Genomic DNA, 16,690 nt, shown 5'->3' on the forward strand with positions numbered 1-16,690 from the left:
TTCCCCATTGTCCCCATTGTCCCCATAGTCCCATCTCAGCCCCCACACACACACTGTTCCCGACCACTTCCCGGCATCTCCTTCCTCCCCCAGCCCAGGAGCGGTGTTTGAGGATGGGTCTGGAGCATCCCAGGGGAGCTTTGGGGCTTGGAGCCAGCAGCACAGGCGGGTCATGGACTTCCCAACTCCTCATCTGGACACAGGCGCATGGTGTCCCGTGTCCTCCCATCCTGCAGCCCCTCCATGGTGAGGCGGGGGGACAAGAGGCCACACTGGGAATGGATGGGAGGGGAGCCATGGCAACCGGTACCGGGGACCCCCAGCCCAGGGACCTCCTCACCCAGCAGTCCCTGGAGCACTGGGAGGAGACCCCGGAGCACAGGGATGCTTCCCAGCGCATCCTTCCTGGCTGGAGCTGGGCATCGGGGGCCACCCAGGACAGTGTCCCCACCATGGGGTCCCTGCTCCCTGTGGCCGCACAGCCAGGATGGGGACTGGGATCGGGATCGGGATCGGGATCGGGATCGGGATCGGGATCGGGATTGGGATCGGTCCGGCCGGTGCCTGGAGCTCCCCATGCAAAACCTGCTCCCTGCCCTGCAGAGCTGCTGTGGCTGCAGTGTGGCACCTGCAAGACAGCCGGGGAGCCCATGGCCACCTCCGTGGCCCCAGCGCTGGGGTGTCCCCAGGACGGAGCATCCCCTGCCCCACAGCCACGGGGATGGCCCCCGGCACCTCTGAGGCAGGTACAGGGGAGGAGAGGCAGCGAGACCCTGGGGTTGTGGTCCCTCTGCATCCCCCATGTGCCCTGCAGAGCACCAGAGCGGGTGTTCACCACCATCTATGCAGAGCCAAGGTCCCCACCTCGGGGTCCCCATCCCAGGGCTCCCATCCAAGCCATGGGGCCATGCTCACCCCACATGCAGCCGCGTTTCGGTGGCGACGGTGGAGCCATCCCTAGGATGATGAAAACCAGGAGAGCTTTTCCCCAAGGCGAAGGAGTTCCTCGCCCTCCGCCCGGCCGGGCGCTTGGCAAGCGCCGGGAGATGCGGCATCGGCCCAGATCCCAGCTCCAGCGAGGCACCAGCGCCTTCTCCCATGGGCTTTGGAGTGCGGTTGGCTTCTGCCAGGCCCAACGAGGGTCCCAATGGGGTCCTGGGCATTGTGGCCACGGGAATGGGGACACGATGCCCCGGTGGTTAAGTGTTGGTGGCATCTCCTGGGGCTTCTCCCTCCTGGCACCCCCCTGTGCTGGCAGCATTGGTGCTGAGGACATGGGAGCCGGGAGGTTCGAACACCCCCAGTGAGGACAAGCTCAGCCAGGATATCCCCAAATCCACCATCAGCATCGCGCCACCACCCCAGCTCTGACCCCAAAACTTGTCCCCTTGTGCCTGTCCCCATCCCATTTAACCCCATGGTACAGGGCTGAGCAGCAAAGGGGGCTCCGAGCTCCCCCGATGGTGTGGGGCGCATCCCCGGGGGAATAAGAGGGGGAGAAGCCGGCAGGCACCCCCCGGGGCAGTGGGGGACAGGCGGGAGGTGCCCGGGGGTCCCCGTCGAGGGGATGGTGGCAGGAGGAAGGCGGCCACTGGCGCGGGAGGGAGGCGGTTGTGTCTTTCTTCTTTAATTACCCCCCTCGTTTGCGGTGTCTGCTGCGAACTTCCCGTCCCCTCCCTCCGCTTTCATGAGCCGGATCCTGGGACCGGGACCTGGCTCCTGTCAAGCATCGGGGCTGGGGCTCTGCCTCCAAGGGTTAAAATCACCTGGGCCGGGAGGGTGGAGCTGGGCGGTGGGGAGGAGGGAAGAGCCGGGCGCCGGGCTGGGACCCGGCCATTCCTGCTCGCCCGGCCCAGTGGGTGCCCGGTCCCTGGGGAGCCGCGCGGGTCCCTCGGGGTCCCCTCGGGAACCAGCGCCCTTCGCCACGCCGATGAGGACGGACCCGCCGGGACCTCCCCACCGCCGCCGCCGCCGCCGCCGTTAGACCCGTACGTACCCCCCCCACCTCTCCCCGGTGCTGCCCGGCGGCAGGGAGGGACGGAGGGAGCGGGGAACGGCGGGCGGTGAAGGAGAAGGGGGATCCCCCCCTTTCCCCAGTGGGGACCCCCGGTCCGGGTCAAGGCTCCCGCGGCCGCCCCGACCGGCCGGCGGCTGGGAACGTGCTGCCGGTGGCTCCGCGCCCCAGCCCAGCCCAGCCCCGGCAAGTCTTTGCTTGCCGCCCAGCCGCGTCCAGTGGCCACCGAGCCGCGGGGCTGCCGGCCCCTCTGTCCGTCCCCCATGAACTCACAGCGCAGGGCCCTTTCCCTTAAGGCAGGGACCCAGCGCCGGTGCGAGGTTACGATGGGGGTTGTCCCCTGTCCCGTTCCCCCCCGCTGCAACCAGCGCTGTCCCGTCCCCGTCCCCATTCCCCCCCCGTAACAAACCCTCGGGGAGTTTCGCTTCGGTACCAGGGAGCGGTGCTGTGCGGTGGGCGGCGGGGTGAGCGCAGCGAAGGGGGCGGCGGCGGCATCCCCCCCCCCCTTACCCCAACCCACGGCGTCCTCCTCCCTCCCCGAGCCCGCAGCATCACCGCAAGCCCCGCAGCATCACCCCGGCCCCGCCGCCGTTGCGGACCCACCCGTCGGGGGCTCCCCTTGGTCGGGGCCGGGGCTGCGGGCAGCGCCTCCCGCCCAGCCCCGCCGCGGGGCGAGGCACCGGCGGGGCGGGAGACGGGCAGAGAGGCTTTGCCCGGCCCGGGCCGTGACTCACGGGACGCATCACTCGCCGGTGCCTCAGTTTCCCTGCGGTGAAATGGCCAAAGCGTCGCCGGGCCCCGCCAGGGAGGGGGACGCCGGGAGCTCCTTGGGGACTTTTGGTCGTCATTCCCGGATGGAAAAATGCCCCGGGAGCCTCCACGCGTGGCAGTGGCAGCCGCTCCCCCCACCCCATCCCATCCCATCCCAGTGCTGGTCCCCACTGCGGAGCAGGGAATGGTGTAGTTCCAGTGGGACCTGGTTGAGGGGCTCGGTGCTGGGGCAGGGACACACACGTTTGGAAGCGGGGTGCCCGGAGCTCGCTGTGGTGTAGCTGTGTTGGTTCTGGGTCCAGTGGGACCTGCCCGGACCCCAAGGGGGGTCCCTTCTCTTATCAGAGCTGGGGGACATCCCTGCCATGTCTCCTTTGTCCCCAGATCTGGGGGACCCTGTGCAGTGCTAGCTGCCACCCCAAAGCCCCATGACATGCCGTCACCATAGGGTTTTATGCTTGTGACCCCAATCTTGCCCCCATAGGGAGCAGGGGGCTAAGGGAGTTCAGGACCCCACTGGGGACCGCTGCTGGGTGAGAGCAATGGAGCCCCTTGGTGCCAGCCCTCTCCCACCCCGCTGGCGTCCCCAGGAGACAGGGATGGTTCCCAGGAACCAAAACTGATGTCAACCCCCCCCCAACCAGGATTGGGGTGGGCAGAGCTGAGCCCCTCCTGGGGAGCAGCACCCCTAAACCTGCTCAGGCAGCCAGGCCCGGAGGGCTCATCCCACCGGCGACCACCCTGCCTGCAGGCTGGACACCCACCAGTGTTGGTAGCACAGATGGGGGGATCCTATTGGGGGGGTTTGCCCCCCAGCTCCCTTCGGGGTCCCCTCTGGTGCCATCTGGGAGGGGAAAACAGTGTCCCCATGCAATTAGGGTGGGGGGTGTCTTCAGCACTGGAGACCCCCGACCTGCTTTGGGCTTATAACACTGGGGATTGGGGGGCAGTGGGGGTCTGGCCCCTTTGCACGGGGAATCCCCCACCCCAAAGCTTTCAGCACCCCTCGGGGGGGGGTCTCCTTGAAGCTCTGTCCCTGTCCCACTCGGGTTGCCAGGAGCCAGGGGGGGATGGCGTAGGGGTGATGGGGACTGGGAGGGGTTGAGGGGGGGGTCCCCCGGCGCCGGTGGGAAGTCGGGGGGCGGGAGCCGGTGGCGGCAGGTGGATTTCGACACCGGGGTGGGGCCCGTCCCCAGTGGGGTTTGCACAGCTCCGGTGAGTCACGGCGCCGAACGGGGCAGCCAGCGGGTGCCGGGGGGGTCCGCGGCTGCACCGAGGGGTGGCCCCCGGGGGTCCACGGGCCGCAGGCAAAAGCAGCCCGGAGCTCGGCTTCAAAGCGCTGCCGGTGGCTCAGCCCCGGGGCTCCGCTGCCGCCCCGCAGCCGGCTCCGCTCCCCCATCCTGCTGCCAACCGGCCCCGGGGTGCGGGGTGCGTTTTGCTCCCCCTTCGGCAGCCTGGGGTGGGGGGGGGTCGCAGCCGGGCCAGGGGCTTGGGGCAGGAGTAGGGATGGGGGAGATGGTTCCCCAGTGTGGCTGAGATATGGGAGAGCCAGGGTGGCCTCGTGGATGCTGTTGTGTTCCCCCATGGCTTGGGGACACCGCTCATGCCGCCATAGGGACCCCAGTTGTGTTGGGGTGACACGGCTGGGGGGGTGACAAGGGAGATGGTGGTGGGTTTGTTAGATCTTGGACTTAGGCACAAACGTGACCCACCAGCACCGGGGCTGGCACAGGGTCCATAGGCACATAGGGGTGGGTGCTATCATCACTACCCCGGTGTCACACCGGGCTGTAGAGCACAGAGCCCCCTTCGATGGCTCAGGGGTGTCCCCCCAATGGCCGGTGATGGGGTGCATGGCGGTGCAGGAGAGGCACCGGTACCCGTGTGCGCAGGGGTAAGGGGGGGATGCAGGAGGTGTGTGCGTGCCCCCCCCTTCTCACACATCTCTCCCCACCCCTCCTTGGCCCCGCAGGTCTGTTTGCGCCTCCGCCCCGCGCCGCTCGGCAATGCTCACAGCGGTCTGCGGCTCCCTGGGGACTCAGCCCTCGGATGCGCCCCGCGCCTCGCCGAGCCACCTGGACCTGCAGCCGCTGCAGCCCTTCCAGCCCCACGGCACCGGTACCGGCACCGGCACCGCCTCGGCGGGCGCCGCCGAATTCACCACCCCGCTGAACCCACCGCCCCCAACGGAGCTGCCGCTGGTGGGTCCGGACGACGTCGCCTTCGCCAACCCCGGTACCTACGAGCCGCATGGCCCCCCGCGGTTAGAGCTGCCCAGCGACGGCCCCGCGGCCCCCGGTGCGTACACCAAGCTGCTACCGGCCGCTCCTCCGGACATGGCGCATCCCTACGAGCCTTGGTTTCGGCCCCCCCATCCCGGTGCCCCCGGTGAAGAAGGAGGCGTCAATTGGTGGGACCTCCACGCCGGAGCAAGCTGGATGGAGCTGCCCCCCGGGCAAGGCGGGGGGCTGCAGGTGCCCGGGCACCCCGGGTTGCCACCGGCCTTAGGCGGGTACGGTGGTGGGGAGCACCAGCTCTGCGCTCCCCCTGCCCATCTACTGCCCCCCCCAGCCCAGCATCTCTTGGGAGCGGAGGGGGCGAAGGCGTTGGAGGGTCCCCCCGAACCCCGCGGGCCGGAGGTGGAAGGCGGCGGGAGGCCCAAGGGTGCCCGTCGTGCGGTGCCTCGGGGCGGGGGGCAGGCTGCGTGCCGCTGCCCTAACTGCCAGGAGGCGGAAAGGGGGGGTCCGTGCCCCGAGGGCGTGAAACGGAAGCACCTACACAACTGCCACATTCCCGGCTGCGGGAAGGCGTACGCCAAGACGTCCCACCTCAAAGCGCACTTACGGTGGCACAGCGGGGACCGACCCTTCGTCTGCAACTGGCTCTTCTGCGGCAAACGCTTCACCCGCTCCGACGAGCTCCAGCGGCACCTCCAGACCCACACCGGAGCCAAGAAATTCGCCTGCCCCGTCTGCGGCCGGGTCTTCATGCGCAGCGATCACCTGGGCAAGCACATGAAGACGCACGATGGGGGCAAAGACGGGGCCGAACCCGAAGTCAAGGGCGCTGGGGACCCGTCGGCCGGCAAGGGAGGCAAGCGGGAGCCCGAGGGGGGGAACGCAGCCCCCACAAACTGAGCCACTGAGCCCCCGGGGGGGGGGAACACGGATGGAGGTGGGGAGAGCCCCGGGTTAGTGGGGAGGGGGGTGGGTGGGGGTGTCCCTTTGGGGCTGGTCTCCGAAGGGTTTTAGGGTGCGATGGGAGGGCGCAGGGCTGGCACCTTGTGCTCGAAGCGGGGGACACACACGCACACACACACAATGCACGGCGGTGCCGGTTGGGGAGCGCTGGAGCCGGAGCTGCCCCGGGGCAGTTTCACTTGTCCCGCTCCCTCTCTCCCGCCCCGGTTCCCTCTCCCCCCCCCCCCTCAGCCCTTGCGTCCTCCCCCGGTTTCCCAAATCATCCCTTTTCTCTCTCCTTTCGGGAGGCTGCTGGCAGGCGGTGGGGCTGTTTGGGAGCAACATCAATGGGAGCCGAAGGAGCAGGCGCTGCCTGGGCACGTCCAGCCCAAAGGGGAGGAAGGAGAAAGGGAGAGAGGAGAAACCCGGGAGCCTTTGCTTGGGGAGAGCAGCCACAGCCCCCCCCCCGGCCCGCTCCCCCATATCCCTTCCCATGAGTGTTACCATTCATGGCTCAGCCCCCCTCAACCTCCTCATTCCATCCTTATCCTATTGCCAACCATGCTGGTTCCGGCACCCCTATTGGTTCGGGGGGGGGGGGGGGTTCCCTCACGCTATGGGGCCGCCCTATGGGTCCTGGGGTTTGGGGGTGCCCCCCCCCTCTGTTTCCCTTGCGCCCCATAGGGAGGGCCGGGGCGGGCGCGTGGCGCGGCGGGCGGTTGCCCAAGCGCACACCTGCAGCTTTCCCACACCCACCGCCGCCGAGGCCCCGGGCGGGAAGCTCCGGGGCGGCCGCGGTCCCGGGAGAGCCGGGGCGGCCGCATTCCTCCGGCCTGGCACGGCCGCGATGCCCGGAGCATCCCCCCCCCCCCCCCCCCATCCCATCCCAACCCGGTCCCTCCCATTGGGGACCCCCGCTGCATCCCCTCCCTTCCCCGTGCATGCTGCCCCCCCCCACCACCCGGGATCCCGTATCTCCAGGGAACCCCTATGCATGCTGCCTGTCCCCGTCCCCCCCACCCAGGACCCCATAGCTGTCCGTGCCCAGGTCCCCTGGGCCACCCCCCAACCAGGGGTCCCGTAGCTTTCCTCCTCTGGTCCCATTTCCCCCCTTTTTGTCCTTCACCCCTGGTTGGTGGGCCGCGAAACTTGGGTTTTAGACCTTTAGGGTCTTATCCCCCCCCCCGATTTTGGCAGAACCCCTTGGATACAGGAGATGCTGAAACTGGGACCTGGTGGGGGGGGTGGGGGGGTGTTGTGTTAGGGGGCAGCGCTGGGGTCGGGTGGGATGGGGCTGCTCAGGGCACCCGGGGCTCCCCCCGGCTCTGCCCCCCAGGCAGCACCAGTTCACACCAGTTGGGAAGCTGGGGAAGTGGGGTAGATTTGAGGGGGACGATCTCCCAGCATGGCCCCATCCTGGGGGCTCTGGGTGGGGGGCTGCCCAGGCTCGGAGCACCCCAAGGTCGGGGGGGGGGCCCCCCCCCAAGAGGTGGAGGTGAAGTCGAGTGGGGTCCGTGCCCAGAGGGCGCCCCAAAACGTTCGGGTTTGATTGTATTATTATTATTATTATTAATTAATATTATTAATTATTATTATTTTATTAAGGTGAAGCCAGGCTTTGCCACTCGGGCAGAGTGGACACCTCGGGCCGAAGCTGTGGCCGCAGGCCTTATGGATGGGGATGGGGGGGGGGGTAGGACCCCTCAAAGAACCCTGTCCCCATCCCCACTGGTGTGCAATGAGGCTGACAGCAGCCCCACAGTGTCGTGAGGCTGGGGACAAGCTATGGGGCTGGAGAAACCCAGCACGAGGTGAAGTCTCGCTGGGGAGGGGGTGTCTCAGAACATGTCCTCAGCCCCATGGCACAAACGCCACCGACCGTCCCCCCGCAGGACTCGGGTGACCTGGGCTGCCTGCAGCTCTCGAAGGACGTCCCCGACTCCAGCATTTGCCTTTTCCAGCACAAAATTCCCTTTGGGATCCCTTGGTTGGGATTTCATCACCTTAGGGAACCCCAGAGGCGGGGCTCAAGCCCCTCCTCGTGTTGCTGTAGCATCACTCCCGTGTCCCGTTGGATTTTAGTAGCCAAGCCTGGTTCCAGCCCCGGCCAGGGGGGTAAGGGGGCTCTGGAGTATTGGGGACCCCCTGTGCTGCTGAAGCAGGTTTAGGGGAGCTGAACTGGGGGCACCCCCAAAACGTGGGCTGGGAAGGGACCCCCCGAGAGGGGCTCAGCCTCACGGAGCAAGGGGGGTGTCCCCTGTGATGCCGGGTGTTGAGGCTCAGCCCCACAGAGCTGCCCCCCGCTTGGCTCGGAGCCGGGGGGGGGGGGGTTTATGAGGAGGGGCCCCCAGGTGCGCTCTACCCCCGCACCCCCCCTCCTCACCCCCCCCCCGGGGCCCTGCCTGCCGCGATGGGGCAATGAAGGCTGTAAAACCGGGTGGGGAAGGCCGGAGGCCGGCTCCCACCCGCCGAAACCAGTCCAGCCTGCTGCGGCGTGGGGATCCCAGCCCTGCGCCCCGAACCGCCGCGTCTCCCACCCCCGAGCTGCCTCCCCCGGGGGCGAGGGAGGAACCGGCCAAGCTGGGGGCTCCCCGGCATCTCCCCCCCCCACCCCCGGGGGAAGGGGGTGAAAGGGGTTCGGGGGTGCTGCATCGAGGGGTGTCCTCCCTGCGAGGAGGGGAGCGTTTGTGCTGTGAAGAGGCTGCGGGGCTGTGGGATTGGGTTTTGTACTGGAATAAACGCCGCGTGTTTTTCCACGCCCTGGCTCTCCGGCTCCGTCTGTGCCAAGGGATCCATTTAAGCGTCGGTATCCCAGTATCCCCCCACAGCCGCAGCCCCTCACCCTGGCCTCGGGATGGGGATGCAGGAAGGGAGGGTGAGGACCAGATGAACGCCGGCCTCAGGAGGGCCGCATCCTGCACCCCGGGACGTGCCGGGCGGGTGCCCAGGGTCCCTCCCCGCGGGCAGGGAGCTGCCGGCAGGTCTGCCCACATACCGCGGGGCGGGCGTGACTGCGGGACGCTGCCCACGGAGGGAGCTGCCCGTTGGGGTGCTCAGCATGGGGGTGCTGCCCACTGGGGTGCTGAATATGGGGGTGCTGAACATGGGGAGGATGCTTACGGGGGTGATGCCCATGAAGGTGCTGCACATTGAGGCTGATGCCCGTGGGGGTGCAGCCCATTGGGGGATGTTGCCAAACTGGGAGGTGATGCTCGTGCAAAGCAATTGGGGGGTGCTGTCATTTGGGGTGTGATGCCTATTGGGGTGCTCAGTATGGGGGTGCTGCCCATTGGGGTGCTGAATATGGGGGTGCTGAACATGGGGAGGATGCCTACGGGGGTGATGCCCACTAGGGGTGTTGTCTGTGGGGTGATGCCCATGAAGGTGCTGCCCATTGGGAGGTGATGCCCATTGAGGCTGATGCCCATTGGGGGATGTTGCCAGCTGGGAGGTGATGCCCGTGCACAGCAATTAGGGGGTGCTGTCATTAGGGGTGTGATGCCTATTGGGGTGCTCAGTATGGGGGTGCTGCTCACCACGGGGGTTGATGCCCATGGGGATCCTGCCCAGGAGACCGCCGTCTCTTCCCCAAGGGAGATGCAAGGCGGGACCCCCGTCCCCGGGCTCCTTCGGGCTGCGGTCCCCTCAGCCCGGCCGGTGCCGGTGCCGGTGCCGGTCCCCACCGCTGCCGCCGTTCGGCCTCCGGCCACGGGGCGCCGCCGTCGTACGGGCGGGGAGAGGCTGGGGGCGGGACCGGACGGCGGCGGCGTTGCGGGAACGGCATCAGGTCCGTGGCGTCCCGAAAGGGGGGGTTATGGGGCTTGAGGGGGGCACAGGTGCTGTCCGTGCAGCGCTGCGGGGTCCCGGGCCAGGAGGTACCCCCAGGGGATGGGGTCTCTGCTGTCCCCCAACCCTTAAGGAGCGCCAAGGGGGTGACATCCCCGTCGGGGCTCGGTTTAGGATGGCGGGATGCGATTCCACACCCTCGTCTTGCGACTGCTTCGTGGCGCTGCCGCCGCACACCGCGGCTCCGGCCGTCATCTTCGGTAAGAACGCGGACCGGCCTCGGAGCGAGGTGCAGGAGGTGCTTTACATCCCCTCTGCCACCCACCGGCCCGGGGATAAAGTCCAGGTGAGACCGCGTTGGGGACATCGGATGCAGTGCAGTGCATTGAGCGTGAGCCCCAGCGCCCTGTCCCCGTCCGCAGTGCACCTACCTGGAGATCGAGCAGGCGGAGAGGACCCACGCCGTGGTGCTGAGCCGGCCCGCCTGGCTCTGGGGTGCGGAGATGGGCGCTAACGAGCACGGTGTCTGTGTGGGCAACGAGGGCGTTTGGACCCGTGAGCCCGTGGGGCAGGACGAGGCGCTGCTGGGGATGGACCTGGTGAGGTGAGGACCGTGTTGTGAGCCTGCCGGTGCCGCGGCCGCCCCGCCGTGTCCCCCCCTAACCAGCGCCGTTAGACGGGTGCTGCCGGCGCGGCAGGCTGGCTTTGGAGCGGGGCAGCTCTGCCCGGGAGGCCCTGGAGGTGATCACGGCGTTGTTGGAGCGTTATGGGCAAGGTGGGAGCTGCAAAGAGGAGCCGGTGCCCTTCATCTACCACAACACCTTCCTGCTGGCTGACCGCACCGAGGCCTGGGTGCTGGAGACGGCGGGGCGGTACTGGGCAGCCCAGCAGATCCGAGGTGAGCGGGTGCTGGTGGTACTGGGAGGACGGGGAGCCCTCTGTGTGTGTCCCTCAGCCTGATTCCCACAGCCCGGCCTTGGCAGAGGGCAGCCGGAACATCTCGAACCAGCTCAGCATCGGGACGGAGATCACGGCCGAGCACCCGGGGCTGCGGCAGCGAGCGCGCAGCCAGGGCTGGTGGAGCGGGGATGGAGAGTTCAGCTTCGCGCAGGTCTTCTCCCTGGCGCAGCAGCCCCCTCGCATGGAGGCTGCGAAAGCCCGCTACAGCGCTGGCAGGGAGCTGCTGCAGCAGCACGCAGGTGGGGACAAGGGACAGGAACCCCCCCTATGGCTCATCCATGGTTGCTGTAAGCATAGCTCAGGTGCCAGTGGTGACGTGGCTCTGCCTTACCCACCAGGTCGCATCACAGCAGAGACGTTCATGGCCATCCTGCGGGACAAGGGCAGTGGGATCTGTGTGGACACGGAGGGGTTCCGCACGGCGGGCAGCATGGTGTCCGTGCTGCCCCGGGACCCTGCTCTGCCCTGCGTCCACTTCTTCACAGCCACCCCTGACCCCTCCAGGTGAGGACATGGAGGGGACCGCCCCACGTTGGGGTGACAGGGATGAGGCTGAGTCCCAGGTGGAGCATCCCCGGGGAGCAGTGCCTGCCCTCCTCCTGCCCGGTCCCATGGGTGCTCCTCTCCATCAGGTCTGTCTTCAAGCCCTTTGTCTTCGTGGCCGGGCTCAAGCCCGTGCCACAGGTGACATCTCCCACCTTCCGGGATGACCCTGCCAAGCGGATCCCACGGTTCCAGAGCACGGTGGATCGGCGGCACGAGCTCTACCGGCGGCATCAGGCAGCGCTGGAGATGATGGAGAGCGACCAGGTACCACAGACCCTTCCCCAGGCGCTGCTGCCCCAGGACCCTTGTGCTGCCCCATTGATGTGGGAGGCAGTGGAACTCATCGAGGGTGCCCAGTCTCAGCTCCTCTCCCTTCCTGATGCCACCAGGAACGAGGCCAGAAGCTCCTGCAGACACTGCGGGACCTGGAGAAGCAGGGCCTGGAGGGGATGAATGCACTGCTGGAGGGGACAGTGGCCCCCTGCCCCGAGGAGCTGACCGACCTCTTCTTCGACTGCGTGGAGGCAGAGATGAAGTTTTACACCTAAACCCTGCTCCTATATAGGGGGGATGAGAAAACATTCCCAGCTCCTCACTTCATCCCAACCAGTGTCTCCAGCCCAAGCCTCCAGCTTGCTGAGGAGCTGTGGCCTGAAATGCAGCTGCATGGGGAAGGAGAGGGATGTGGAGTGGGATATGGGGTCCTGCCTGTGGCCCCATGTGTCTTTCCCACTGTCAGGCTGCAGGGCTGGATGCTCCGTGGCAGACAGGGGGTCAGTGTAGGAATAAAGAAGCTTTAATCCCAACTGCACAGCGCTATGCTACTGAGGGGTATTGGGGGCAACTCTTTGTTTCTTGCTCCCTTGGCACAAATGTCCTCCTCCAGAGCCTTGTTCTGGGGCTGGCTCCTGCTGGGAGCTCGCTGGGGCGGCAGTGGTGTCCCCTGCTTCAACTGGGGATGGGGCTGATGCTGCCGGGGGGCCGGGGCCATGATGCTGGGTGGGTTCAGCAGCGTGGGCAGCAGCAGCAGATCCCGGCGCTCCCGCAGCTCCTCCAGCTCCTGCAGACGGGTCTGATGCTCCTCCAGGGCCTCCCTCCTCCTCCTCTCAGAGCGCCTGGCCAGCTCCTGGTGCAGATCCACAAAGAAATCTGCCAGGGATCATGGAATCATGGAATCAACCAGGCTGGAAAAACCCTTTAAGCTCATCCAGGCCAACCGTTCCCCATCACTGCCAAGGCCACCCCTAACCCATGGCACTGAGGCCTCGTCTCCACGCTGTGTGAACACTTGCAGGGATGGTGACTGCAGCCCTGCCCTGGGCAGCCTGTTCCAATACCAGAGCACCCTCTGGGGAACCAATTGTTCCTCAGCTCCATCTAAACCTGCCCTGGTGCAGCTTGTCCTATTGCCTGGGAGAAGAGATCAACGCCACCTCACTCCATCCTCCTTTCAGGTGGAATGGAGGGGGGAGATCTGATGGAGCTCCCTGCCACTCCTGTGACCCCTGGGGCCTGCTTAACCCCCAAGCATGCAACGTGCCCTGCTTCAACCCAAGCACCTTTGCCTGCAGTGAAAGGGCTGCTTGGCGCAGAGAGCAACTCATCATCTTCATCCTCACTGCTGCAGGAGCCTCCTTCCTCCTCCTGCTCATCCACACCACCATGGATGGGCTGAGCATCCAGCTGCAGGAGGTGGGGCAGAGCACCCACCACCAGCTCCCTGCAAGCAGCAAAGGAAGAGCAAATAAAAGGCTGTAGGTGATACTGGGGTGGTGGGGGGGACAGTACCCCACTGAGGGTCTCCCATGGTGGGGGGGGCTGGCTGCAGCCTCCCCTCACCCACCTGTATCCCTGCTGGTGGGTGCATTCGTTTCCTGTTAGGTCGAGCAGACGGAGGCTGCGGGGCAGCTCAGCTGCAGAGGTCCAAGGGAAGGCAGAAAGGGGCTGAGATGGAAGCTGAGACCCCCCCCATCCACCAACCCCTCCATCTCCCACAGCTCTTCACCCACTCCAGACCCAGCAGCCACGGACTGGGACCTGAGGGCAGAGCCCGGACCAGGCCCTGCTGATGTTCCCGGGTACCAAGGCCCCTCTGAGGCTATACCCAGACCCATTCCTGCCTCCCACCTGGGTCCAGTGTCCGGATGAGGTTGTGGGCCAGGTCCAGGCCGTGCAGGTGCTGCAGGGGCTGCAGGTTCTCCACTTTGCAGATGCGGTTTCCAGCGAGGGACAGGAACCTGTGGGGCAGGGGAGGGCAGCGGTGTGAGGTGGGGGGACACCCCACAGCCCCCGGGGTCAGGGGATGCAGCCAAGCCCCCCTCAGCTCTGCCAAGGGAAGGAGGGATCCCTGCTCTCCTCTGCCCATGGAAAGCCGTGTCCTTGGGGTGGCCATACCGCAGGCTGGGGAAGCTGCTCAGGTTCTCGATCTTCTCAATTTGGTTCTGGGGGGGGAGAGAAAAGAAAGAAACTGCATTAAAAAACAAGACTTTGGGAGCTCCGACCTCGCTGGGGCAACACAGGAGCTTTATGGAGAGGGTTGTGGGGCTGTGGCTGCAGAGCTCAGGAGGTGATCCTGCCCCTTTACTCTGCTCTCGTGAGACCTCGCTTGGAGCACTGTGTGCAGTTCTGGTGTCCTCAGCATCAAAAGGACATGGAGCTGTTGGAACAAGTCCAGAGGAGGCCATGAGGATGCTCAGGGGCTGGAGCAGCTCCTGTATGGAGCCAGGCTGAGAACATTGGGGCTGGAGAAGAGAAGCTGCGTGGAGACCTCAGAGCAGCTTCCAGTATCTGAAGGGGGCCTATAGGGATGCTGGGGAGGGACTCTTCATTAGGGACTGTAGTGATAGAACAAGGGGTAACAGGTTAAAACTGAAACAGGGGAAGTTTAGATTGGATCTAAGGAGGGAATTCTTTCCTGTAAGGGTGTTGAGGCACTGGAATGGGTTGCCCAGGGAGGTTGTGAATGCTCCATCCCTGGCAGTGTTCAAGGCCAGGTTGGACGAGGCCTTGGGTGCCATGGTTTAGAGCAAGGTGTCCCTGCCCATGGCAGGCGGGTTGGAACTGGATGATCTTAAGGTCCTTTCCAACCCAAACCATTCTATGATTCTATGACCCTAAAGCTCCAACTGGCTCAGCCCTTGACTGAGCTGTGTTACCTGCCCCGTACCCACTGCAGGTAGAGGCTGTGGATGTCCTGCAGGCTCCGCAGCCTCCCGATGGCGCTGATGTTCTCCCGGTCCAAGCGGATGGTGCAGGGGGGCCTGGAAGAGAGGGGGTGCTCGGGGTGTCCCTGGGGCACAGAGAACCCCCCCTTCTGGCTTGGGGTGCAGGGGTGCTCTATGGACCCTCACCGGCTCTCGGCATGGGGGGGCTCCACCATCCTGGTGCTGATGAGGCTGTCGGTGAGGGTCACTCCTGGGGGCTTCCGCTCCCCCCGCAGCCGAGTCTCCCCTTGCCCAGCCATGGCGCCGGTGTCCTCGTCCCTGCGCTGGGCCCTCGGGTGGCTGCGCTGTGGGGCCGCCGCCGGCTGTGAGGGTCCTGGCGCTGGAGCAATGGGGGGCAGAAACCCTCGGGCTCTGGGGCTGCGCAGGGGCAGCGCTGGGACCCCCAGGCCGGGCAAGGAGACCCGCGGGGCTGCGGGCACCATGGGGCTGGGCTCGGGGTGAACGGGGCCGAGCGGGTCCCGGGGCGGTGCAGGCCGCAGCGTGCCCGTTGCTAGGAGACGGGCGGGAGGGGCGGGGCTCTGTGCGCAGCCGCCGGCCCACAAGGCCTTGCGCGAAGATGGCGGCGCTGAGCGGCGGCGGCGCTGGGGCGCCATGGCGGCGGGGTGAGGGCCGGTCCCCCGGTGCTGCGGCCCGCTCCGTGCTCACCCGTTCCCGTCCTTACCCGTGCCCCTGCCCGCAGGCTGGCTGCCCGCCCTGCAGCTCGTCCGCCGCGCCTCCAAGGCAGTCACCCGCCATTGGAAGGCCATGCACTTCCAGCGCCAGAAGTTGATGGCCGTGACCGAATACGTGGCCCCCCGGCCGGCCGTGCCGCCGCGCTGTCTGCCCCCAAAGAAGGAAGCCGAAGTGGTGGAGGAGGTAAGGATTGTGATGGCTTTCAGGGTGACCTCTGTGGGGTGTTGCTGCCCCGTTTCATCCCATTGAGGGTGTTCAGGAGGAGATAACCGAGTGCTGGTAGAGGGTCCCGGTGCGGCCCTTTCCCTGTGTCCTATGGCTGCTGTGATCCCGTCAGGACGACGGTTACGTGCGGCTGCTGCGGCGGCAGGTGGAGGAGGCGTTCCGGGAGAACCGGATGATCGCCGTGTGCCAGTACAACGCCATGCCCGGGGAGGACATGCTGCTGCTGAAGCACTACCTCCGCAAGCACAACATCGAGGTCAAGTTCTTCCTGAACGAGGTAGGGGCAGAGCTGCCGGTGCTGGTCCCGGGGTGGCAGCAAGGGGAAGGCGCCGGAGCCTTCCTCAAGGGTGGGAAGCAGGCTCTGTGCTGGGCTGAGAGCTCTCTCCCCCAGATCGTCAGGCCCGTGCTGTCCCAGTCCAAGTATAGGAACCTCCTCCCTCTCTTCGTGGCCCGCAACGTCCTGCTGGTGAGCCGGGAGGCAAAGGCCAAGGAGATGCTGCGGGTGCTGAAGGGGGTGCCACAGATCAACCTCCTGGGTGAGAGCGTTCCCCGTGCCCTGGCTCCAGTGGGAAGCTGCATCCATGTCCATTAAAACAAGGGGATGGATGGTGGAAGCGCTGCCTGCAGGAGCAAGTGTTTCCTCTGTGGATGATGGAGCCCTTCCATGTCCTCTCTTCAGCTCTGCTCCTCTCTTCCAGGCGCCTGCATCGACGACACCATCCTGAGCAGGCAGGGAGTGGAGAACTTTGCCAAGCTGCCCTCTCTGGAGGTTGCCCAGGGGCAGGCAGTGGGTGCCCTGTCCCTCCTGCCCTCCCAGACATCCTCCCTGCTCCAGCGCAGCTCCGCACACCTCACTGCTCTGCTGGACCAGCACATCCGCCAGCTGCAGGAGGCTGAGGGGGGGACCCCGGCCCAGCCCAGCCCAGAGCCTGCAGGGGCTCATTGATGCTGGGACCCGGCCCTGCTCTGTGTGTTCGGCTCCTTCACTTTGGGGGGGCCGAGGGGTGAAGGTTTGGCACCGGGTGGGAAGCCAGTGGCGGGAGTGAGGGTCTGGCAGCACCACCCTGGAGCTCTTCCCTTCGCTCCCTGCACCCATGGCTGTGGGGAACAGCCCCGCTGGGTTTTGGGTGCTGCAGGCAGAGGGGTGCTGGGATCACCCAGTGGAAGCTGCATGTGATGGGGAGGATTTGGGGTGCTCCAGCCCCCCCCGTCCCCCCGAATGGGGACAGCGAGGAGGAGCGTGTTGTAACATCCTGCCGTGCCCATTAAAGCAAGTGGTGGTGATGCCAGAGGCTTCGTCTTGGATTTGGGGG

General features: G+C 66.5%; 5 protein-coding genes across 6 annotated transcripts in view; 3 read left to right on the forward strand and 2 right to left on the reverse strand.

Moving 5' to 3' along the window:
- SP2 (Sp2 transcription factor) overlaps window positions 1-10,315 on the reverse strand; it is a 27,952-nt gene extending 17,637 nt beyond the window's left edge. The window contains exons 1-2 of the mRNA XM_061366441.1: window positions 10,182-10,315; window positions 5,630-5,787 (exon numbers count right to left, since the gene is read on the reverse strand). The gene's annotated coding sequence lies outside the window, so the exon portion shown is untranslated. The remainder of the gene's footprint in view (window positions 1-5,629; window positions 5,788-10,181) is intronic.
- On the forward strand, window positions 1,553-5,972 carry SP6 (Sp6 transcription factor). 2 transcript variants are annotated; one of them, XM_061366445.1, is made up of 2 exons: window positions 1,553-1,979; window positions 4,758-5,972. In XM_061366445.1, the coding sequence occupies exon 2, from the start codon at window positions 4,792-4,794 to the stop codon at window positions 5,920-5,922; it is 1,131 nt and encodes a 376-aa protein (XP_061222429.1). In that variant the 5' UTR covers window positions 1,553-1,979; window positions 4,758-4,791; the 3' UTR covers window positions 5,923-5,972. The 2 variants fall into 2 exon arrangements, with proteins under 2 accessions (XP_061222429.1, XP_061222428.1); XM_061366444.1 differs by having other exon boundaries at window positions 1,972-1,988.
- SCRN2 (secernin 2) lies at window positions 9,896-11,824 on the forward strand. The gene is made up of 7 exons (XM_061366442.1): window positions 9,896-10,096; window positions 10,173-10,354; window positions 10,449-10,648; window positions 10,734-10,949; window positions 11,049-11,214; window positions 11,343-11,520; window positions 11,646-11,824. The coding sequence occupies exons 1-7, from the start codon at window positions 9,926-9,928 to the stop codon at window positions 11,802-11,804; spliced, it is 1,272 nt and encodes a 423-aa protein (XP_061222426.1). The 5' UTR covers window positions 9,896-9,925; the 3' UTR covers window positions 11,805-11,824.
- A 209-nt stretch (window positions 11,825-12,033) lies between these two features.
- LRRC46 (leucine rich repeat containing 46) lies at window positions 12,034-14,719 on the reverse strand. The gene is made up of 7 exons (XM_061366556.1): window positions 14,607-14,719; window positions 14,423-14,573; window positions 13,651-13,697; window positions 13,384-13,493; window positions 13,100-13,169; window positions 12,816-12,976; window positions 12,034-12,405 (listed from the first exon to the last, which is right to left on the reverse strand). The coding sequence occupies exons 1-7, from the start codon at window positions 14,717-14,719 to the stop codon at window positions 12,053-12,055; spliced, it is 1,005 nt and encodes a 334-aa protein (XP_061222540.1). The 3' UTR covers window positions 12,034-12,052.
- Window positions 14,720-15,136: 417 nt separating this feature from the next.
- Window positions 15,137-16,579, forward strand: MRPL10 (mitochondrial ribosomal protein L10). The gene is made up of 4 exons (XM_061366446.1): window positions 15,137-15,335; window positions 15,490-15,654; window positions 15,769-15,913; window positions 16,076-16,579. Exons 1-4 carry the CDS (start codon window positions 15,225-15,227, stop codon window positions 16,321-16,323), a joined length of 669 nt encoding a protein of 222 aa, XP_061222430.1. The 5' UTR covers window positions 15,137-15,224; the 3' UTR covers window positions 16,324-16,579.
- Window positions 16,580-16,690: the final 111 nt, after the last annotated feature.

Source organism: Neopsephotus bourkii, unplaced genomic scaffold (assembly GCF_033783945.1).
Source record: "Neopsephotus bourkii isolate Nb327-2 ecotype Australia unplaced genomic scaffold, CSIRO-AGI_Nbou_v1 NB_1346, whole genome shotgun sequence".
In the NCBI taxonomy this organism is placed as follows: domain Eukaryota; kingdom Metazoa; phylum Chordata; class Aves; order Psittaciformes; family Psittacidae; genus Neopsephotus; species Neopsephotus bourkii.